A 17794-nucleotide genomic window follows, 5' to 3' on the forward strand; every position below is an offset into this window, starting at 1 on the left:
TCTTAAATATACATGTTCATTGTGGAGTGGTTGTATTTTTGTTTAATTCTTTCTTTAAAACTACATCCAAAAACCCAGTAACTAATGCCAGAATTTGTCATGGACTGTATAATTTCACAGGTAAAAATATAATTTTAAATTTTTTTTTTCCTAGAAATTTGTTTACTGAAGTATTTGTTCAATCTGAGCCTGAAGCTTTAACTTTGAAAGTATTACTGCAGATTTTTGAATAGGACTGTTCTCTTCATTTTAGCAAAACTTCACTTGGTAGTCAAAATATTTGTCAGTGAGGAGGTCTTATAAGGTAAGAAATAGTTAGGACTGTCTCAAGTGAATGTTTGGGAAGAAAAAAGAAAAATTTTGAGGACTTAGAGGAAATAATTTAACAGGGATGACTCCACAAACTTTTTCTAGTATTAAATTTAAATTTGGAGTAACTAATGTTTTAGGTGCCATAATCTTTGCCTCAGTTTCCTTGAATATTGTGGTGTTAGGCAAAGTCTTTGCATAGCCGTGAGTAGCTTGTAACCATTTTTTCCAAACATTCAGGCAAAATCAAGCGTGTCTCTCACATCAAGTATTCATGCCTTGGTACTTCTATTTTCTTTTTTTCTGAAATAGATTCATAGCAGATAATGCAATGGGACTCCCAGTCTCCATTTATGCTCCTCAGGGAGCAGTGTGCATTGATGGACGCTTTTCCTTCTTTACAGCAAAACACTATAAAACATGTTCCATTTGCATTGATCTGCCGAGCTGTATTGCATGTTTAAAAATACAAACCAGAGTTCTATAACCATGTTTGAAACACACATTTCCTGTAACTCTGTCTGCCCTCTCTTTTCATTCTGGCTAAAGAACTAATGGAAAGCTCATTACTTGGGCTAAAAGTATTCTTGGACAGCATGAGCCTCTGGATTGCTTAGGGATGGTCTGGACTACCTTGGAGAACTCCCTAATCTCTGTCTATTTTGTTAATTTTTAAACATATATTACTAGATTATATTAGTGTCAATTGGACAGAAGCAAATTTTTCAAACATAACATACTAAGTACCTTCCTGAAGCGAAATTATTTCCTGAACAGTGTCTGCTGTTTGCTGTTACTCTGCCTTGATGTCTGGGATTATCCTTCTGTAAAATCTGAAGAAATTCTATGATTTCTGTAGAAAATATTGAAAGTTATATTCTACCCTTATAAAAATAATGGGAAGATGTTGCTTCAGTTCCCAGGCTTTACTGGAATGTGCTGTACTCCTTCCTGCAATTTCTTTTCATCACAGTGATACAATCTATTACAGTTATGTAAATAATCCTGTTAGTTAACAGTATATTTAGTCATTGAATTCTAATCTAATACTAACCTAATAATTAATACTAAGACTTACCTGTTTCATTTTGACTCCATACTGCATGATTCTCAGCAAGATTTAGTTCTAAATGCAAAGGTTCATTACACTTGTGGTTGTATTATTGTTCATTTGGGTTTCAGTTGCAGAACCACATTTCAGGCAAAATGTATTAATTATGCTCAAGGAGTGTATTAGACATACATTCTCAATGGTTTTCTAGGTTAATGAACTCTGGAAACAAAGAGTCATTGCCACTGAGTTAGGGTGGCTGTATTTCATTGCTTTAAGTTCTGCATCCTTTGGTACCATTTATTTCCCTTGGCCGTGCTTTTATCCCGGTTCTTCTTTGCTAAGTTCTTTATGTTTTTGATGGTGCCAGTCTTTTGACTTTTCATTTTTACATCAAAATCTATTTTGTATTTAACAAAAACGTCTTTGGGGTTTTATCTCTTGATCTTTTCTATCAAAACCTACAGAGAGAGGGGCGGATGTCATGGAGGAAGGGGAGGGGCAGAAATTATGCTGGAGACTGATGGTGATGCATTAGTATTGTTGCTATTGTTGTTACCAGACCTTTGGTAGTTTTATTCTCAGTATTGGCAGTGTTGAAGTGACATAAAATGGGTCTTGCTTTGTATCTATTTTAAGAAGCATATGAGCCACCTTTATAAACAGTATATGTGTGCTTAAAAGCATTCTGTACCTCCTTTCACTCCCTGTAGGCCTAACTCCACCTACGACCCCTCCTCATAAAGCCAACCAAGATAATCCTTTTAGGACTTCACCTAAACTGAAGTCGTCATGCAAGACTGTTGTACCACCTTCAAAAAAGCCCCGCTATAGTGAGTCTTCCGGTTCTCCAGGAAATAACCCAATCAAGAAGGGTCCAGACCAGTCTGAGCTGTACACACAGCTTAGCAAGACTACAGTACTGTCCAGTGGACATGAGGAGAGAAAGACAAAACGGCCCAGTTTGCGGCTGTTTGGTGACCATGACTACTGTCAATCTGTGAATTCAAAATCGGAAATACACATTAAAATATCCCAGGAACTTCAGGACTCCAGACAACCAGAATTTAAGGATTCTTCACCTGGGTGGCAGTGTCAGATTTGTTCTTCTTTAGAACAAGACCAGTATTTCAAGAAAGAGACTTTACAGACATATAAGCAGGGATCCCATGGTAATAACAGAAAACAGCTCCAAGACCAGGAAATTCGGGCTGAACTGAATAAGCATTTTGGTCACCCCAGCCAAGCTGTTTTTGATGAAGAAGCAGATAAGAGCAGAGAACTAAGGGACAGTGATTACAGTAATGAACAATTCTCCAAACTACCTATGTTTATAAATTCAGGACTAGCAATGGATGGTCTGTTTGATGACAGTGAAGATGAAAGTGATAAACTATGCTACCCTTGGGATGGGACACAAGCCTATTCATTATTTGATGTATCACCTTCTTGCTCTTCTTTTAACTCTCCATGCAGAGATTCAGTGTCTCCACCCAAATCCTTATTTTCTCAAAGATCCCAAAGGACACACTCTAGATCAAGGTCCTTTCCTCAACGCAGGTCTTGTTCCCGTTCTCCATATTCCCGATCGAGATCAAGGTCGCCCTGTAGTAGATCGTCTTCAAGGTATGGTACAGCAAATTCATGTATGATCATTGTAGTTAATAAGACAAACAGCAAAAACAGTAAGAAAGCTATGGGAAAGAAAGAAAAAAAGCAAGAAATAAGTTAATCCAGTGCAACTCATTCTATTGCTCCTGAGCTGATTAACTCTGAAGGTTACAGGTTTGCTACAGAAACACGTGTTTCCAATATCTTTCGAATTTGCCAGGTTACACCTTCGGAGCGGAGGCAGTCAGGTCAGAGGCAGAGCAATTGGTGAGAGATGTACATAACTAACCTTCCCCATTATCTGTGAGCTGCCTGGTGCCAATCTTGCTACAGCCTCTATCAGATGGAGTTGACAATGGCTGACTGTCTGCTCTGTGTTAGCCTCAGTAAGGAAAATTACTGAAGGGCCAGGAGGGGAGAAATCACTTGAGGCCCCTTAGTTGACTAGGAGATTGCAAACTGTCACTGGAAAATCCCACCGGTAGCTTAGAAGAAATTGTAAGTTCAGGGAAGAGGTAGAAAATGGTGTCAGTAGACTCAAGTGGAATGACAGAGGTGAATGTGTTTCTTCCTGCAGATCTTGTTGCAATTGTGAGTCCAGCCACTGTAGACACCGAGCATTCAGAAGTTCTCCCTTAGGTGGAAGATCACGGTCCAGATCACCGTACAGTCGCAGACCCAGGTAGTGCCTTCGGCCTGCATTTGGTATGCTTTGCAGCTGTTCCTCAGGAGATAATCATAGAGTCATAGAATCATTAAGGCTGGAAAAGACCTCTGAGTTCATTGAGTCCAACCTTTGGCTAAACACCACCATGTCACCTAAACTGCAGCACATCCATTCATTTCTTGAACACTTCCAGGGATGGTGACTCCACCACTTCCCTGGGCAGCCCATTCTAATGCCTAATCACCTTTCCAGCAAAGAAATTCTTCCTTGTATGCAACCTGAACCTCCTCTGGTGGAGTTTGAGGCCATTTCCTCTTGTCCTTTCTCTAATTGCCTGGGATAATAAAGCATTCCAGAAATTGTATTTCTAATTTTACATTCACAAATGCAGGTGCTTGATTTGATGACTAAGTTGTGTTTCCTAGATATGACAGCTATGAGGAATATCAGCATGAAAGGCTGAAGAGGGAAGAATACCGCAAAGAGTATGAAAAACGGGAATCTGAAAGGGCCAAGCAAAGGGAGAGACAGAGGCAGAAAGCAATTGTAAGCACTGTAAAGATAACTTTCATATTGAAATAGATCTCTGTTTCTTTTCATGGATTCTAATGCTAGAATTCAGACTTCATTTATTTTTTATAAAAATACAAAAATTTGCTTACATGTATTTCGTAATATTTTTCATTTTAAGCAAATATGTGTTTTCATAATAATTTCTGTTTGGTGTGACACTACTAATTTTTTCAGGTTCTGTAAATTGCAACACTCCAAGTTTTTCACACTGAACATATAAGAGAACTTTCTAGAGAAAGGGGTCATCCCAGACAGTACACCAGTAGAAGAGAATGAATCTATTCCTGATACAGATATATGAGTGAACCTGCCTTTTATACTGTATTTCACCTACCAGACATACACAAAATAAGGAGTCAGATGATATACCAATTGCTGAACTCTCAGAGTGACTGTAATTGTCTATACAGAGAGTGCAGACAACAGAACTCAAAACTGGGATCCAAAGACTTGGCTTGAATTATAATTTTTTCAGTGTCTATCATTTGGTTAATTTTTAAGTTATTTTTAGCAAAATAATCTGAAGACAAGATGCAGTTTAAAAATGTCACTTAGCACTGGCCCTCTCATAATGAATATGTATTATTTAATTATTTTGTTCATTTGTGTTCTCTATGAAACAACTGAAATACCTGAAGCAAAGAAAATAACCCATGTGGGGATAAGCAACTCTCTTGGCTATTGTAGCAGTAGGACAGAAGGAAGAATGGCTATTAAATGGACGGGTGGCTTTTTCCCCTTTTGAGTTCCCCACTGGCAACTGCATTTTGATAAATTAAACTGGGAGCTGCTGTAAATCTGTTGCTGTAAAAGTTGCTAAGCCCATTTGGTGGCTCACCTTAACATTTTGATTTTCAGTGTCCTACTCTTTCCATTCACTTGTACCTACACGGCTGTTCTGGCTGTGCTCTGGCTCTTGCATGACCTGGTACAGACCAGGATACTTCATCTTCGTTCCCAGGTTTTCCATTAGTGCTCTGTCCAGAGGTCACCAAAATTAATAGGTCTTTTTCCCAGTGACATTAGTGGACTTTGTAGCAAAAGGTGATTTGTCACACACTTGGCAGCATTTCTCCTAATGCACCTATAGAACCAGGAGAGTGTAGAGATTGACAGACTAGCATAGTCTACAGCATTGAGGAGTTCTGGGAGTGAACAGACAACTTTATGGTCTGTTTTTTGTCTCTGCTACTGTTGTTCTTAGTGAGCTTCAGCAAATCATTTCACTTTTCTCCATTTCAGGTGTCCTGTCTACAAAGTGGGTGATAGGTGTGTTTTGTAAAGCACAAGGTTTAGAGCTATAACATGCTCTGCTGTGCTGCTCTGAAACGCAGTGACGGCAATGGAATAATTTTGTTTGACTTCAGACAGGGCCATATTTAAGTCAATTGTTGCAGTTAGTTTTAAAATATCTGGCTTCCATCTGCTTAGAGATGAACACTACCTTCCAGCAATTGTAACTTACACTGGCTGTTCTCTCAGAGCTGCTGCAAATTAGAGATTCAAGTAGACTTCTGTCATGGGTGTAGCTTGCTACTTCTCAATTACTGTACCTTACCCATATAAATAAACATGAATCCTGCTGAGGAGGTAGAAAATTTGATTTAGTTTAAAACAAACAAATATTTGGCAAGTAGCTAATCAAGAGAAAAGGAAAAAGGAAAGAAAAGAAACTTTAAAAGCTCCAGATATGCTGCATCATACTGCATTAAAAATTCTAGACAATTCAAAACCAAGGTTAAATTTATTTTCTTTCTAAAGTGATCATTTTGATTATAATTAACTTAATTAATGGAATTATTTATTAATAGACAGAAATAAATCAAAACTAAAAATAAATATCAATAAAGAGAACATGGCAAAAATCTAAAACCCAGTCATCTGTGTGAGTTCTGCAGGAAATGTAGATTAAGTCCTATTAACTACTTTATCCAAAGTCTACCAGCACTTTTACTTTAAAAGTCTGTATTGAATTGTGCTATTTTATACCCTCTGAAAACAGGTAAGGATTAAGAAATAGCAGAGAAAGGGGATCTCCGATCTCATTAATTCAGTGACAAAATTTGTATAATTTCTAGCATTCTCTTGCTTTTTCTTATGCCTTTTGGTTTATGAGTTTCTTTTGTGTTACTCTTTTCAATCTTGAGGGACTCAACTCATTTATTGTTCAGCCACAAGAATGTCCTCTCTTTCTTTCCTTGAGCTCTTTCTACAGTCCCATAAATTTAGATTTCTTTGCTCTCTGTATTGGGGAATTTTTTTATTTTCTTTCTAGCCCATTCTCGTGCTGCCAGGTCTGATTTATGGCCACATACTTGCAGATACTGTTAGAAGAGTGGCCCAAAGATTGGGCAGTACTAATGCCTCAGTTATTACACAGGGCAGCTGACTTTTTTCATGAGAAGCACTGCACTGAGATCTCAAGAGTTAGTTGTAGAAAGGATGCACAGTAAAAAAGGAGCAGAAGTTGTGACAGAGCCAAAAGTCGTTAGGTATTGTAGAAGCAGTATCTAGAATTACTCTCTGTGGGACAACAGGCATGGGAAACCTCGGAAAAAGAAATGAGAAAAAAAAACATTTTAACATCTTTTAATCTGTCAAAACTATATGTGAAGCAATGCCTTCTGATTGTGCAGGCAGCTTGTATTTTGGCAGATGTGAAGACATATTGACAGAATACTGAGGAGGCTTATTTTAGAAGCCTGTGCTCATGCTGTGTGGCACAAGCATGTTTGAACTTTGCCCCTTCAGTCTCACACATACCACCTTCACCGCAAAATATTCAGAGCTAGAAGCCTGGGACAGTATTTTCCTGTATAGATTCCTGAATTCCTGTCTAGACCTAGAACTGTATACAGGTGGTTTGACTTCAGAAGGTACTGTGATATTCTTCTCGTCTTCTTTTTCTTCTTTCCCCCTCTCCAGTTACTGGAGATTCAGTGCCTTTTTTTTTTGTGGATTGAGGTCTTAATTTTGAGCAGGCATGCCTGAAAAATACAGGCTGAGTCTACAAGGTACTTAGAGAGTTAAAAAAAATTTTGTCGGTCATTCATTCACTGATTTATACTTTTAATTGTGATTTCTTTCCTAACTGACCAAATGTTAGCATAGTTTAGTTTGATCTTGTTTTATTTCACTGGGTCACAGTTTTTTTTTTTTTTTTTAATGGATCCTCACTGAACATAGGAATGTTCTGCCACTAAGACTTGCTTAGCCATGTAAGCCAGATCATAGTGGAGACATGGACTATGACTTGAGGAGCACTGCAGGACAGCAGAGTCTACTTAGTGCTTTGTAGAAACTGGGATCCAACCCCCAGCCAAGGCAGACCACAGTGATTTGCTAAGAGGCCTGAGGACCTCTTTTTTTCTTTTGATACACTCCAGGAAATTTCTGAATTGTGTTTTACTCCAGCAGTTCATTAGACCATGTGGCAAATACTTTTCGAAGCATGGCACCAGAAATAGCTAGCACATTCCTGTTCTGGAGTCACTAGTTGGTGATTCCTCATTGATACTGTGCACCAGAGCTGGAGGTTAAGCTGTCTGATGAGCAGCTTGTTGTTGTGGCTCTCTGCTACTCTGCCACTCTGACCATGATACTGACTTACAGTCACATCCTTCACGCAGCTCATTTACTGTGTGCAGTGGCTACTGCCAAGAGATATAACAATATCAGGTTATACTCAAGTAGAAAATTACAATTAACATTACTACTTTTCATTCCTAAATGCTGGCAGCCTTTATAAGACAAGTATCGAGAGTCCCAGTCCCAGAGAGCTTACAGACATAAAAAGATATATGTGCTGTGAGGCCACTGTATTGGAAAGAAACACATGGTTTCAAAGAAAATAAATTGCTCTAAAACAGGAAGGCAGGAGAAAGGTGGTTTCTTAAATGAGTGCCTGCCTTCTCAAAAGTCTAAAACCAGAGTTAGCCTATAATAGAATGCATTTCCACTTATGAAGGATTCAATGTATGTTGTATATTTAGTTTGCATTTTTTGTTGTTGCTCATCTTGATAGCCTAGATCCCAGATACTCTAATTTTACTGTATATGTTTCTACCTAAATTTTGAGTTTTACTGGTCCATTATTATTTTTCAAGCAGTCACCATGGAGTGTATCTGAACTGTTCTGAACAAGATAATAATCTTGTTTGTTTTTTTTTTTTTTCCCTCAGTATTTGTGATTTTTATTTTTGCCATTCATACTTACTCACAGGCCATACTAATTTTTCTTTACTTAATCTAAAGAATTTTTTCTCATTTTTATTACATCAGAAGCTTAAGCTTTAATGGCTTATTTCCACGCATAGCATTTCTAACCAATCCCATTACATTTTCAAAATGGTATTTGGCCTTCAGCTCTAAGGGTAAAAGTCTTCATGGCTTAGTCTCTACTGGCAGAGAAGTCATTTGGCATAGAAGGCAACACAGACATGGAGTGTGTACCCAGCCAGACACCTGTGCTGAAGTGAGCAGCAGAGCCCATAACAGAGCTCAGCTTTACAATGCTCCTGGATTTCTTCTCTCAGCTTAACATAAAGCATTACCTGGCTCTTGGAGAACTAGGTATGCACCACAGACACTCAGGCCAGAAGTGGTAGGAAAAATGGGAACAGCAGCACCATAGGCAGGCAAAGATAGCAACTGTTGGGGGAAGAAGCAAAATATCCAAGGGAAAACAAATACATCTAATGGTCTGTGTTTAGTGAAATAATTGTGAAATAAAGACTTAGGAATAAGGAAGCACAAAGAAAAATAAAGTTTTGGAGGAATCCTTTGCAAGACAAAAAGATCTTTAGCATCAGTCAATATTTAGAGGATGAGTAATTCCTTAGACGTGTAAGTTGTCTTACAGTCTTGTTTTCTCATATTTTGTTATTCTAATGCTTTAGGATTTTCATTTGAGACTTAATATACTGCTTGTCAGTCCAAGATTTTCTGCCACATCTTCCTATTCAAATGTTTTTGCTGCGTTGAAGAACGAGCAAGATTATGAAAGAAGACAGACGTGTTCGGCCTGAGGGAATTGGCTGGACTATTCTCTTTTTTTTAACCTGGCAGAGCAAGGAGCCACACTAAACGCTTATGATGCAAAATAAATCATGTGCACTTTTGGGAGGGAAATATGAACAAATAGCTTCTGGTGTTTCCTGCAGGTTCCCTCTGCCCCTATGAAATTGAAAACAAAAGCTTTTCTCTGCCCTTCTCTAGGTTTCCAAGTCATCTGTCATATCCTCTAACAACTGCAGTAAACATTTTACTTAATATGCCCATATAGACTTACACATGTAACTTATTATCAACATTCAGAAGTATGTTGCAATCTTGTTAGGCTTCTATAGCTGTTATTATTAATGGGAATAAAAGGAAGGCATCTCTGTGAATATTAATATTCATAATTGCTTTAAATAATCCAAAGTTAACCAAGGCAAAGACAATGCTGTGTGAATCCTGGGTATCTTATTCCATCATGGCACTCTGCTTAAAAAAATACTTGAACCCATCTCCTCATATGTTCACACTGGAGGACATATGGTGCATTTCAGCTTTAAATTTGAATTTCCTTAATTTTGCAGGTTTAACTTATTCCCTTAACAGTACTTTAACATGCTTTTTTTTTTTTCTTTTTTTTAATTGTTCAGTTTTGGTTTATTACAGTTGTCTTAAAGGGGTATTAGAGATATAAAGGTTATTAGAGGGATAGAAGAAGGAAAAATTGCACAGGCATGCAGACAGACCCGTGGAAGAGTGTGCAATAGATATTTCCATCACACTGTAATATAGCAATCTCCATGTCAGTGAGTGAAACATTATGTTTTTTTCAGTTGAGATGTATTATCTCAGCTGAAGTATATTAGGCAGTCTGCTGTGTTATGTTCTGCTCCATCTGGTCAGTCATTTAGGTTCAATAGCAAGTATCAATGGAATTGTTTCTTATCAAGTGTTTCAGTGCGGTTAAATCCTTGATTTGGTAAAACAGTCTGAAAAAGTAATTACTGTGCATATGCAGATTTTCCTATTTTTGAAGTTTATGGCACCCAACCATAGTGAAAGTAAGCAGAATTAGAATGGAGAAAAGGAAGAAATGCAGATTTCTGTAGCTTGCACTCTACAGTCCCTGGTTCACAGAAGCCCTACCCAAACTCCTTTGTCAGGAAGGTCAGCAGGGCTATGCATTGGGACACAGTGGAGACAGATAAAAAGCAGCAGCTGTCTGGAAAGTACCCTTGTGCCCTAAATGTATGGCTACCCATGAGCACAAGTGCTTCTTTGAGCCATGCTAGTTTCTCAAAACTGCACTGCTATGGCAGAGAACAAGGGCAGCTTTTGGACCCTGCATTTTGGAAGGTGTAACATTTAAAAGTGGAGGTGTCTGTCCCAGCATGGTTACAGAGGACTATCAAGGCATTCACCTTGGTTCCTTACATAATCAAAGGAGGCGGTAATTTCAAGTATCTAAAAGAGATTGTTACCAGATCCCCCTGATTAAGGAGAGCTGATACATACTTTAGTAGAGCAACCAAGGACTCCACTGTGCTGACCAGGGACCTATAAAGGACATAGGTAATTCTTGTGCCATTCCTTAGTGGGTTGGGCTTTTGGGTAGGAATGTTTGATTCTTGACTGCAATTTTAAACTTTAATTTCTCAGGAGCTTAGATTATCTGGATCTGTGCCCCTGAGATTTGTGAGGCCAGAAAAAGAGTCAGTGAAAATAGTTTACTGAATGTGCTAGTAAGAAGGAGTTTCTGTTGGAAGACAGATATTTTAGTGTTGACTTCCTGCTGCAGCAATTGTTTATTTATTTTGCATTAAGTAGTTCCTGAGAGCAAAGTGCTCTCCTGGGAACAGGAAGACAAGATTTCCAGCACCCCTGACTAAGAATTCTGATGGTCTCTTTGTCTCAAATGAATATTCAAACAAGTAAAGAGGCAACATCAATATAATTTCTGGTTTTACCTGTGTTTTGGTCTGATCTCAATTGTATTGTCCGTGGTCCAAGAACGGCTGGTGCTTTATGCCTCTGTAGGGACTCATGGAAAAGATACATCTCGTGCTATATCTGAATTGTAACACTATAAACTACCTGTCTCTTCAGGCTAGAATGTTTCTGAGCAGGAATGCAAGTCTATATTTAGGTCCCTAGTGCCTTTTGCATTGCACAGTTGAGGTGCCATTAGCCTTTAGGCACCTCCAGGTTACGATAGTCATGAATTCTCAGCAGTCAGTGTAGCTCCTTCGGCATTTGGCACCTAAATTCTGCACAAGTCTCAGGTGCCAAAGTTGATGGTTTAAACTGACATTGCTCCACTGACTGACAGATTTACGCCAGCTGAGAATGTGGTGGTGGTCGGATTTATGGGACTACTGTGTGGGTGTGTAAGGGATGAGCAGTAGGGCCAGTAGTGCCAGGCCAGAGGCAATTGGAGACAGGGAGGCTGAGCACCCAAGCCATGTATAGCTGGTGCTTCTTTGTCCTAGTTACCTTGATGTCAGTATTTTAAAGATCTCCTTTTCCCATTTTCTTTTCTTGCAGCTCACTAAATGGCTCTGCCCTCAGAAAAGTGTTTATCCTAAAATTCATGAAGTGACTCTTAAAGGGTTTTCTAGTCCTTCCCTCATTCAACTGAGCATTTGCACTAAGGAAGGAATGATACGACCATGACTTGATTGTTATAAAAGTATCTCATGCTTTGTTCCAAATGTTGAAAGAACATGCAGAAGAAACCCTAGCCTAGGGTCTTCAGTCAAGTGGTTTTTATTCTGAATAAACCAAAAGGCAGTGGTGACTGTGGGATATTTTTACTTCCTGTCATTACCCCCCAAAATACTTATTTTAATAAAAGACATATTTTGGACTGAGTCCTGGTTTCTGCTGGCATAGAGTTAATTTTATTCATAGTAGCTACAATAGTGTAGTGGTTTTGGTAGGTACAGGACAGTATTTTGGGTTTAGTATTAATGTTGATAAGACATTGATGTTTTAATTATTGTTAAGTAGTGTTATTCTAAATTAAGGACTTTCCAGTTTCCCATGCTCTGCCAGGGAGCAGGTGCACAAGATGCTTGCAGGGAGTATGGCCAGGACAGCTGACCTGAGGTGGCCAAAAGGATATTCCATATCATATGACATTATGCCCAGTATATGAACCAGAGGGAGTTGGCTGGGAGAGGCAGACCACTGCTCGTGGGTGGGCTGGGTGTTGGTCAGCAGGTGCTGCACTTGTTTCTTTTGGGTTTTATTCCTCTCTCTTCCCTTTTCATTACAATTACTGTAATTATAATTATTACTATTATTATATCTTTCTTTATTACCTTTATTAAGCTGATCTTAATACAGGTGTTTCTCCTTTTTCTGGTTTTCCTCCCCATCCCACTGACAAGCAGGGAATGAGCTAGGGGCTGCATAGTACTTAGCTTTTGGCTGGGGTGACAATCTAAAAAAGTTTTCTATTTAAAGGTATGGATTATGGTGGAACAGGACTGTGAGATGAATCAGCTATTGAGTCATATGAGTTTATAATGTTCTGCTTGTAATACATTTTGTTATGTCTGTGGTATACTTATGCAATTACTTTGTTACTTTATGCTACTCTGCAACTAAGATGAGCTTTGCTCGGTATTGCATACATGGCAAGAGAAAGGGAGCTCCTAGTTTGGAAGAGTTTGCAGTTCTGGAGGGGAAGTGGTAGAAAGGGTGAGAGGGAAGAAGGTGCAGTAGGATACAAAGGGAAGCATTTGTCAGTGTACAGAACATAACAGCAATCAGCGAACCCTTCCAGGAGCACACCACCTGACAAATGTAGTGTCACTTAAATACCTTAGATGCTTTGCTTTCCAAGAGAGAACTATTTCTTGTACATGCAAGATGCAGTAGGTCTTCCACAAAAGAGTGTTTCTGTAATTATGCATCCTTTGCACATCTGTGTGTGTATTTGCTTGCATGTATGTATAGGTTCATCTCTACTGCACATTTGTTAAAAGAACCCCTTCCCGGTTGCTCTTTATCAACAGGAAGAACATCGTGTGATTTATCTGGGTAAAATCAGACCTGACACAACCCGAACAGAACTGAGGGACCGGTTTGAAGTTTTTGGTGAAATTGAGGAGTGCACAGTAAATTTGCGGGATGATGGGTAGGAACTTTTGAGATTACTTTTTGTTTGAGAGCTGCCATATGTAAAAAATTATGGCAGTAAGATTACTGGTATGGGAGTTACCAGTAGAAGTCCTGTGACAGATGACATGCTGAGTTCAAAACCTTACTTATTTTCTTTCATCCTTATTTATTAATCTTGCTAGTTGAAATTTCCTGTCCCAGAAATAAGTATTTAGCTGCATGACAGGACAATCATGCTGATAAATGGATGCAGTACTTCTGGCATTTCCACTGCTGGGTCTCCAGCAAGTTCTTGCTTTCAGGAAGGGGTTACACTAATGTGTGTTAACTCTTCTCAGCTTTTGTTCACAACTGTATTTTTCAATGGCAGAGACAGCTATGGTTTCATCACCTACCGCTATACTTGTGACGCCTTCGCTGCTCTTGAAAATGGATACACTTTACGCAGGTCAAATGAACCTGATTTTGAGCTGTACTTCTGTGGACGCAAGCAGTTTTGCAAGTCTAACTATGCAGACCTAGGTAGGTAATTTGGTCTATGTGAAGTACATAACAGGAGTCTTGTAACTCATGAGAATTTAGGGCTTGCTTCTGTTTTGTTTACTGCTGATACCCTTTAAATGATTGGAGAGGTGTTGAAGTGGTTTTCACCTGCTGTAAGAAGTTTAAAAGTCTACTAATCTGAACTGGCTTCTTTCAAATATTCCAAACTGTGAATATTCTTTTAAAGCCCATTTCCATAATTATAAAAAAATCAATGCCCAGTATTCAATAATACATTTCTAAGTTGAAAAGATAGCAGAAAACATCCCACATGCTTTACTATTTATTGCTGTAACTGTTTGATTCCAGTACCTCACTTATGTATATGAGCAGTAAACAGAGGACAAAGTAGATGCCTCAAAGAAAAACTTCATTATGATTCTTACTTTGCTATGAATTCTGTTGTAGATGGGCAGAATTTGCCAGGGGCACTCATTAAACGCAATTCATAGCTGCTCAAGCTAGAAGATCTTCTGGCCAAATCTTACCCTTAGTGTGGCAAAAGCCACTGATCTCAACTGGCGATTCTAAAATGGTGCATAAGCATCTATGTGTATGAAGGTGTCTCCTTGCAAGGCCTTCCAGTCATGATATGAGAGGCTCCAACCTGTGCAAAGCTTAGCAATTCTCTTGGTGTTTGCAGTTACAGTGATGTGGGCTTTATGCATACCAGTCTCCAGCCCCCAGTATGCTGTGATAACTCCAGTTCCAAGTGTGCCTGCTGGGTGTGACAGCACACTTGGGTTTGAGTCTCGCCTGGACAAAAATGTATGGTTCTGTCCTATGCTCCAAGTCAGGGTGTGGTGCTTCCTCTTTCAAGGGTTTTTGGAGATGTTCAAAGTCTTCCAGCAGGAATACTGATGTTAAGTATATGTGTAAAGAGACTATGCAGACTACCAAAACAGCCTCTGTAATATTACAATATACAGTAAACTCACCTCTTATTTAATTAACTTTTAAAATGTAAGGTATTCATTAAATGTTAAACCTTTCCTAATACCTGTATAAATAGACTAGAGGCACGGAAAATACTCCTTTCTGAATAACATAGCAAGGCACATTTTTGCTGTTGAATCTATATTAATCAGATAGTGTGGATTTTTTTATGAATAAATGACCACAGTCATTAAAATCGCTCATAACCCTGTAACACAGTGCTAATGAAATCTTGTATGTGCTGCCCCCGGCTTTATACAATGCAGAAAGTGAATATAGATATATTTTTTCTAACCAATTGATGTCTTTTCAGAATAAATTATGAAGGTTATATGCATTGTTCACAATGAATATGCTATAATTCACTTCAGTGGCTAAACATATAATGTAAAGCTAAGAAAAGGCAATTGACTGCTGAAGAGATACAGGGTTGATGTAGAAAATATAAAAGCTAGCAAGGCATTTGTTGAAATGTAGGCTGATAAAAACAGTAAAACCAGATTAAAGTCTTGATTTGACTTGTCTTCAGCAATGGAAGCCAAGGTCATCTCTGTATCTCAGAAAATCTGGGGTTTAAAGTAAGTTGTCTGAAGGGAACCCTCTTGAACATTATTCATCACTGGGAGTATTCCCTGTCAACTCTCTCCATTGTGAGAGGGATTCCCAGAGTATCTGTGAGCAGACTGTTTTCACTTTGTCCTGCTGACAGCTTGAGCTTCTGTAATTCAGACTGCATTCCCTGTATTTTGCAGAGTATCTGATAGAGAAGCATAAGGAAATGGCAGGATGAACTTTAAAATTCATGAGCTGGTACCAGGACAGAGAGAATTAATCAGCTTTGGGTTGAGTACAGAAGAAAGAAAATACTTGAAAATAGTAGTCAGAAGTTTAACACCTCTCCTCTGTGAGAAGATATTGTCTTAACAGAACTTGTAATGAACATTTAATGTGCAGTGTGTCTTATAGTGGTAGATGGGGAGTTCTGATTAATTCAACACAAGAAATGGCAAGAAAAGGACACTCTCATAAAGGAGCTGTGACACAGGAACTGGTGAGAGTCAGTGTTAGGCAGGGTTGACTCCAAAAGGAAATTCATTGCTTGCAGCCATGTCAATAATTATACTGGAGTTGTGTGGCCACAAATGTACAATCCTTCCTCTGTGCTGGGAACAGACTGACGTCCGTGTCTGAGCAACTGACAAAGCTGGAACAAGTATCCCAGGCTGCAGGAGCTGGGCTGTTGTTGCTGCTGTGGCTTATCACATGTGATGCAGAAAGCTGAGGAGCCCACCTGAGACTGCTCATGCAGCTATGCAGAGGCCCTGCCCAGAATTGCTCACACTCTTAAACAAGCAAACCCAAAAAGATAAATTGAAGCAAAACCAGAGATTCTTTCAGGTGTAAAGACTTCCACAAGACCTTAAGGCAAGGTGGGCTCTGTTGTCTGTGTGCTGCTCACAGACTGCCCTCGCTTTCTTCAGAACCTTTCTTAGGAAAATTAAGTCTTGGACATATTACTAAACAGCAGTTGCAAGAGAAAGGTGGAGTTTTGGTTAAGGCATCTGTCAAGATTATCTGGACTACTTTGAGACTTATACACGACTGTCTTGGTGCTCAAGTCTTTGAGGAAACTGTTTTGAGTTAACCTGCTCTAAATGTATATGCAATCAGCATCATACTGCTGATGATGTGTACCACTTTTGTTAGGTGCTGCTTCTTACCAGGAATGCCTAAAGCTTCTGTGATGGTCATTTCTATGCTTTTATCATCCCTTAAAATTGTGGCTTTAAGTGGATTGTTTCTTCAGTGTCTTGTTTGTACCAATATACAGAGAAAATAAGTAGTTCTTGCTTCTTACTTAAACTTGCATCCTTTGGGTTTCAGATTCAAACTCAGATGATTTTGATCCTGCTTCTACTAAAAGCAAGTATGACTCCATGGATTTTGATAGTTTACTCAAAGAGGCACAGCGGAGCCTGCGTAGGTAACAAGCATGTCATCCGAGGAAAACAAAGGGATGGCAAATACCTCACGGACATCACGTCCTTCAATAATGGACAACTAAAAAGTCGTACTTAGGAATTTCTCCTACTTTACACTCTCTGTTCAAAACCATGGTTTACATGAACACAGCTGCTCGAGGAGTGGAGGGGCAGGATGCTGTCCAGTAAGCACACACATGTCCATGGGTGTCAGCTGCGCTTTCGCGGGTGAGCGGTGGCGGGGGAGCCGGGCGTTCCTTGCGAGTTCAATGCAAATCACGAGACATGGCAGCAGTTCCACAGAGATACACGTACAACGATGAACTGCAAAATCTGTACATACTGCATTTTAACAAAAAAAAAGAACAAAAACAAACAGAAAAAAACCCCCAGTGTGAGAACTATGGCTGCTGATGTCTGGGGATCAGACACTGCATACTTTTTTTTTTTTGTAAAGAAGCTTCTTCTCACAATATGATGATAATATGACAATCCAGAAGAAATCACAGGTCCCAGAAGCCTGCAATTTGTCTTAGCTTTGTTTTAAGATTGTTCTTTTTTTGGTTGGTTTGTTTTTTGGATTTTTTTTTGTGGGTTTTTTTTTGTTTTTGTTTTTTTTTTTTTTGTTTTGGTTTTTTTTTTGTTTTTTTTTTTTTTTTTGGTGGTTTTTTCTTTTTTTTAGAAAAGAAAATTAAAAGGCTCAAGCTTCCCTAACATTTTGAAGTTTCATCTTTTAATTCTGACACCCATGTAAATGTCTACAACATTGATCTTCCACAGCAAAATTTTCAAAGCCTTGTTAATGGTCAAATGTGCAGCTTGTTCAGCGATTTATTCTAATGAGCGGACGTGGTGTTACATTATTAATGAGAGTTGGATATAACTATCTGGGTGTGTGCACAGATAGTTTATTTGCTACATTCTCTAAAGTAGTTGAGTATTTACAAATGTTAAATGGAGTATTTTTATTTATGTACATACAGTATGATGATGTTC

The 17794-nt window shown here is 38.8% G+C and overlaps 1 protein-coding gene across 1 annotated transcript in view; it reads left to right on the top strand.

The window, feature by feature from the left end:
- PPARGC1A (PPARG coactivator 1 alpha) overlaps positions 1–17420 on the top strand; it is a 65000-nt gene extending 47580 nt beyond the window's left edge. Inside the window, exons 8-13 of the mRNA XM_053976394.1 lie at positions 2074–2986; positions 3549–3653; positions 4064–4184; positions 13232–13353; positions 13708–13859; positions 16701–17420. Coding sequence (XP_053832369.1) covers positions 2074–2986; positions 3549–3653; positions 4064–4184; positions 13232–13353; positions 13708–13859; positions 16701–16804 — 1517 coding nt within the window. The 3' untranslated portion in view covers positions 16805–17420. The remainder of the gene's footprint in view (positions 1–2073; positions 2987–3548; positions 3654–4063; positions 4185–13231; positions 13354–13707; positions 13860–16700) is intronic.
- The last annotated feature ends 374 nt before the right edge of the window (positions 17421–17794 follow it).

This window comes from Vidua macroura, chromosome 4, assembly GCF_024509145.1.
Source record: "Vidua macroura isolate BioBank_ID:100142 chromosome 4, ASM2450914v1, whole genome shotgun sequence".
Classification (NCBI taxonomy): Eukaryota; Metazoa; Chordata; class Aves; order Passeriformes; family Viduidae; genus Vidua; species Vidua macroura.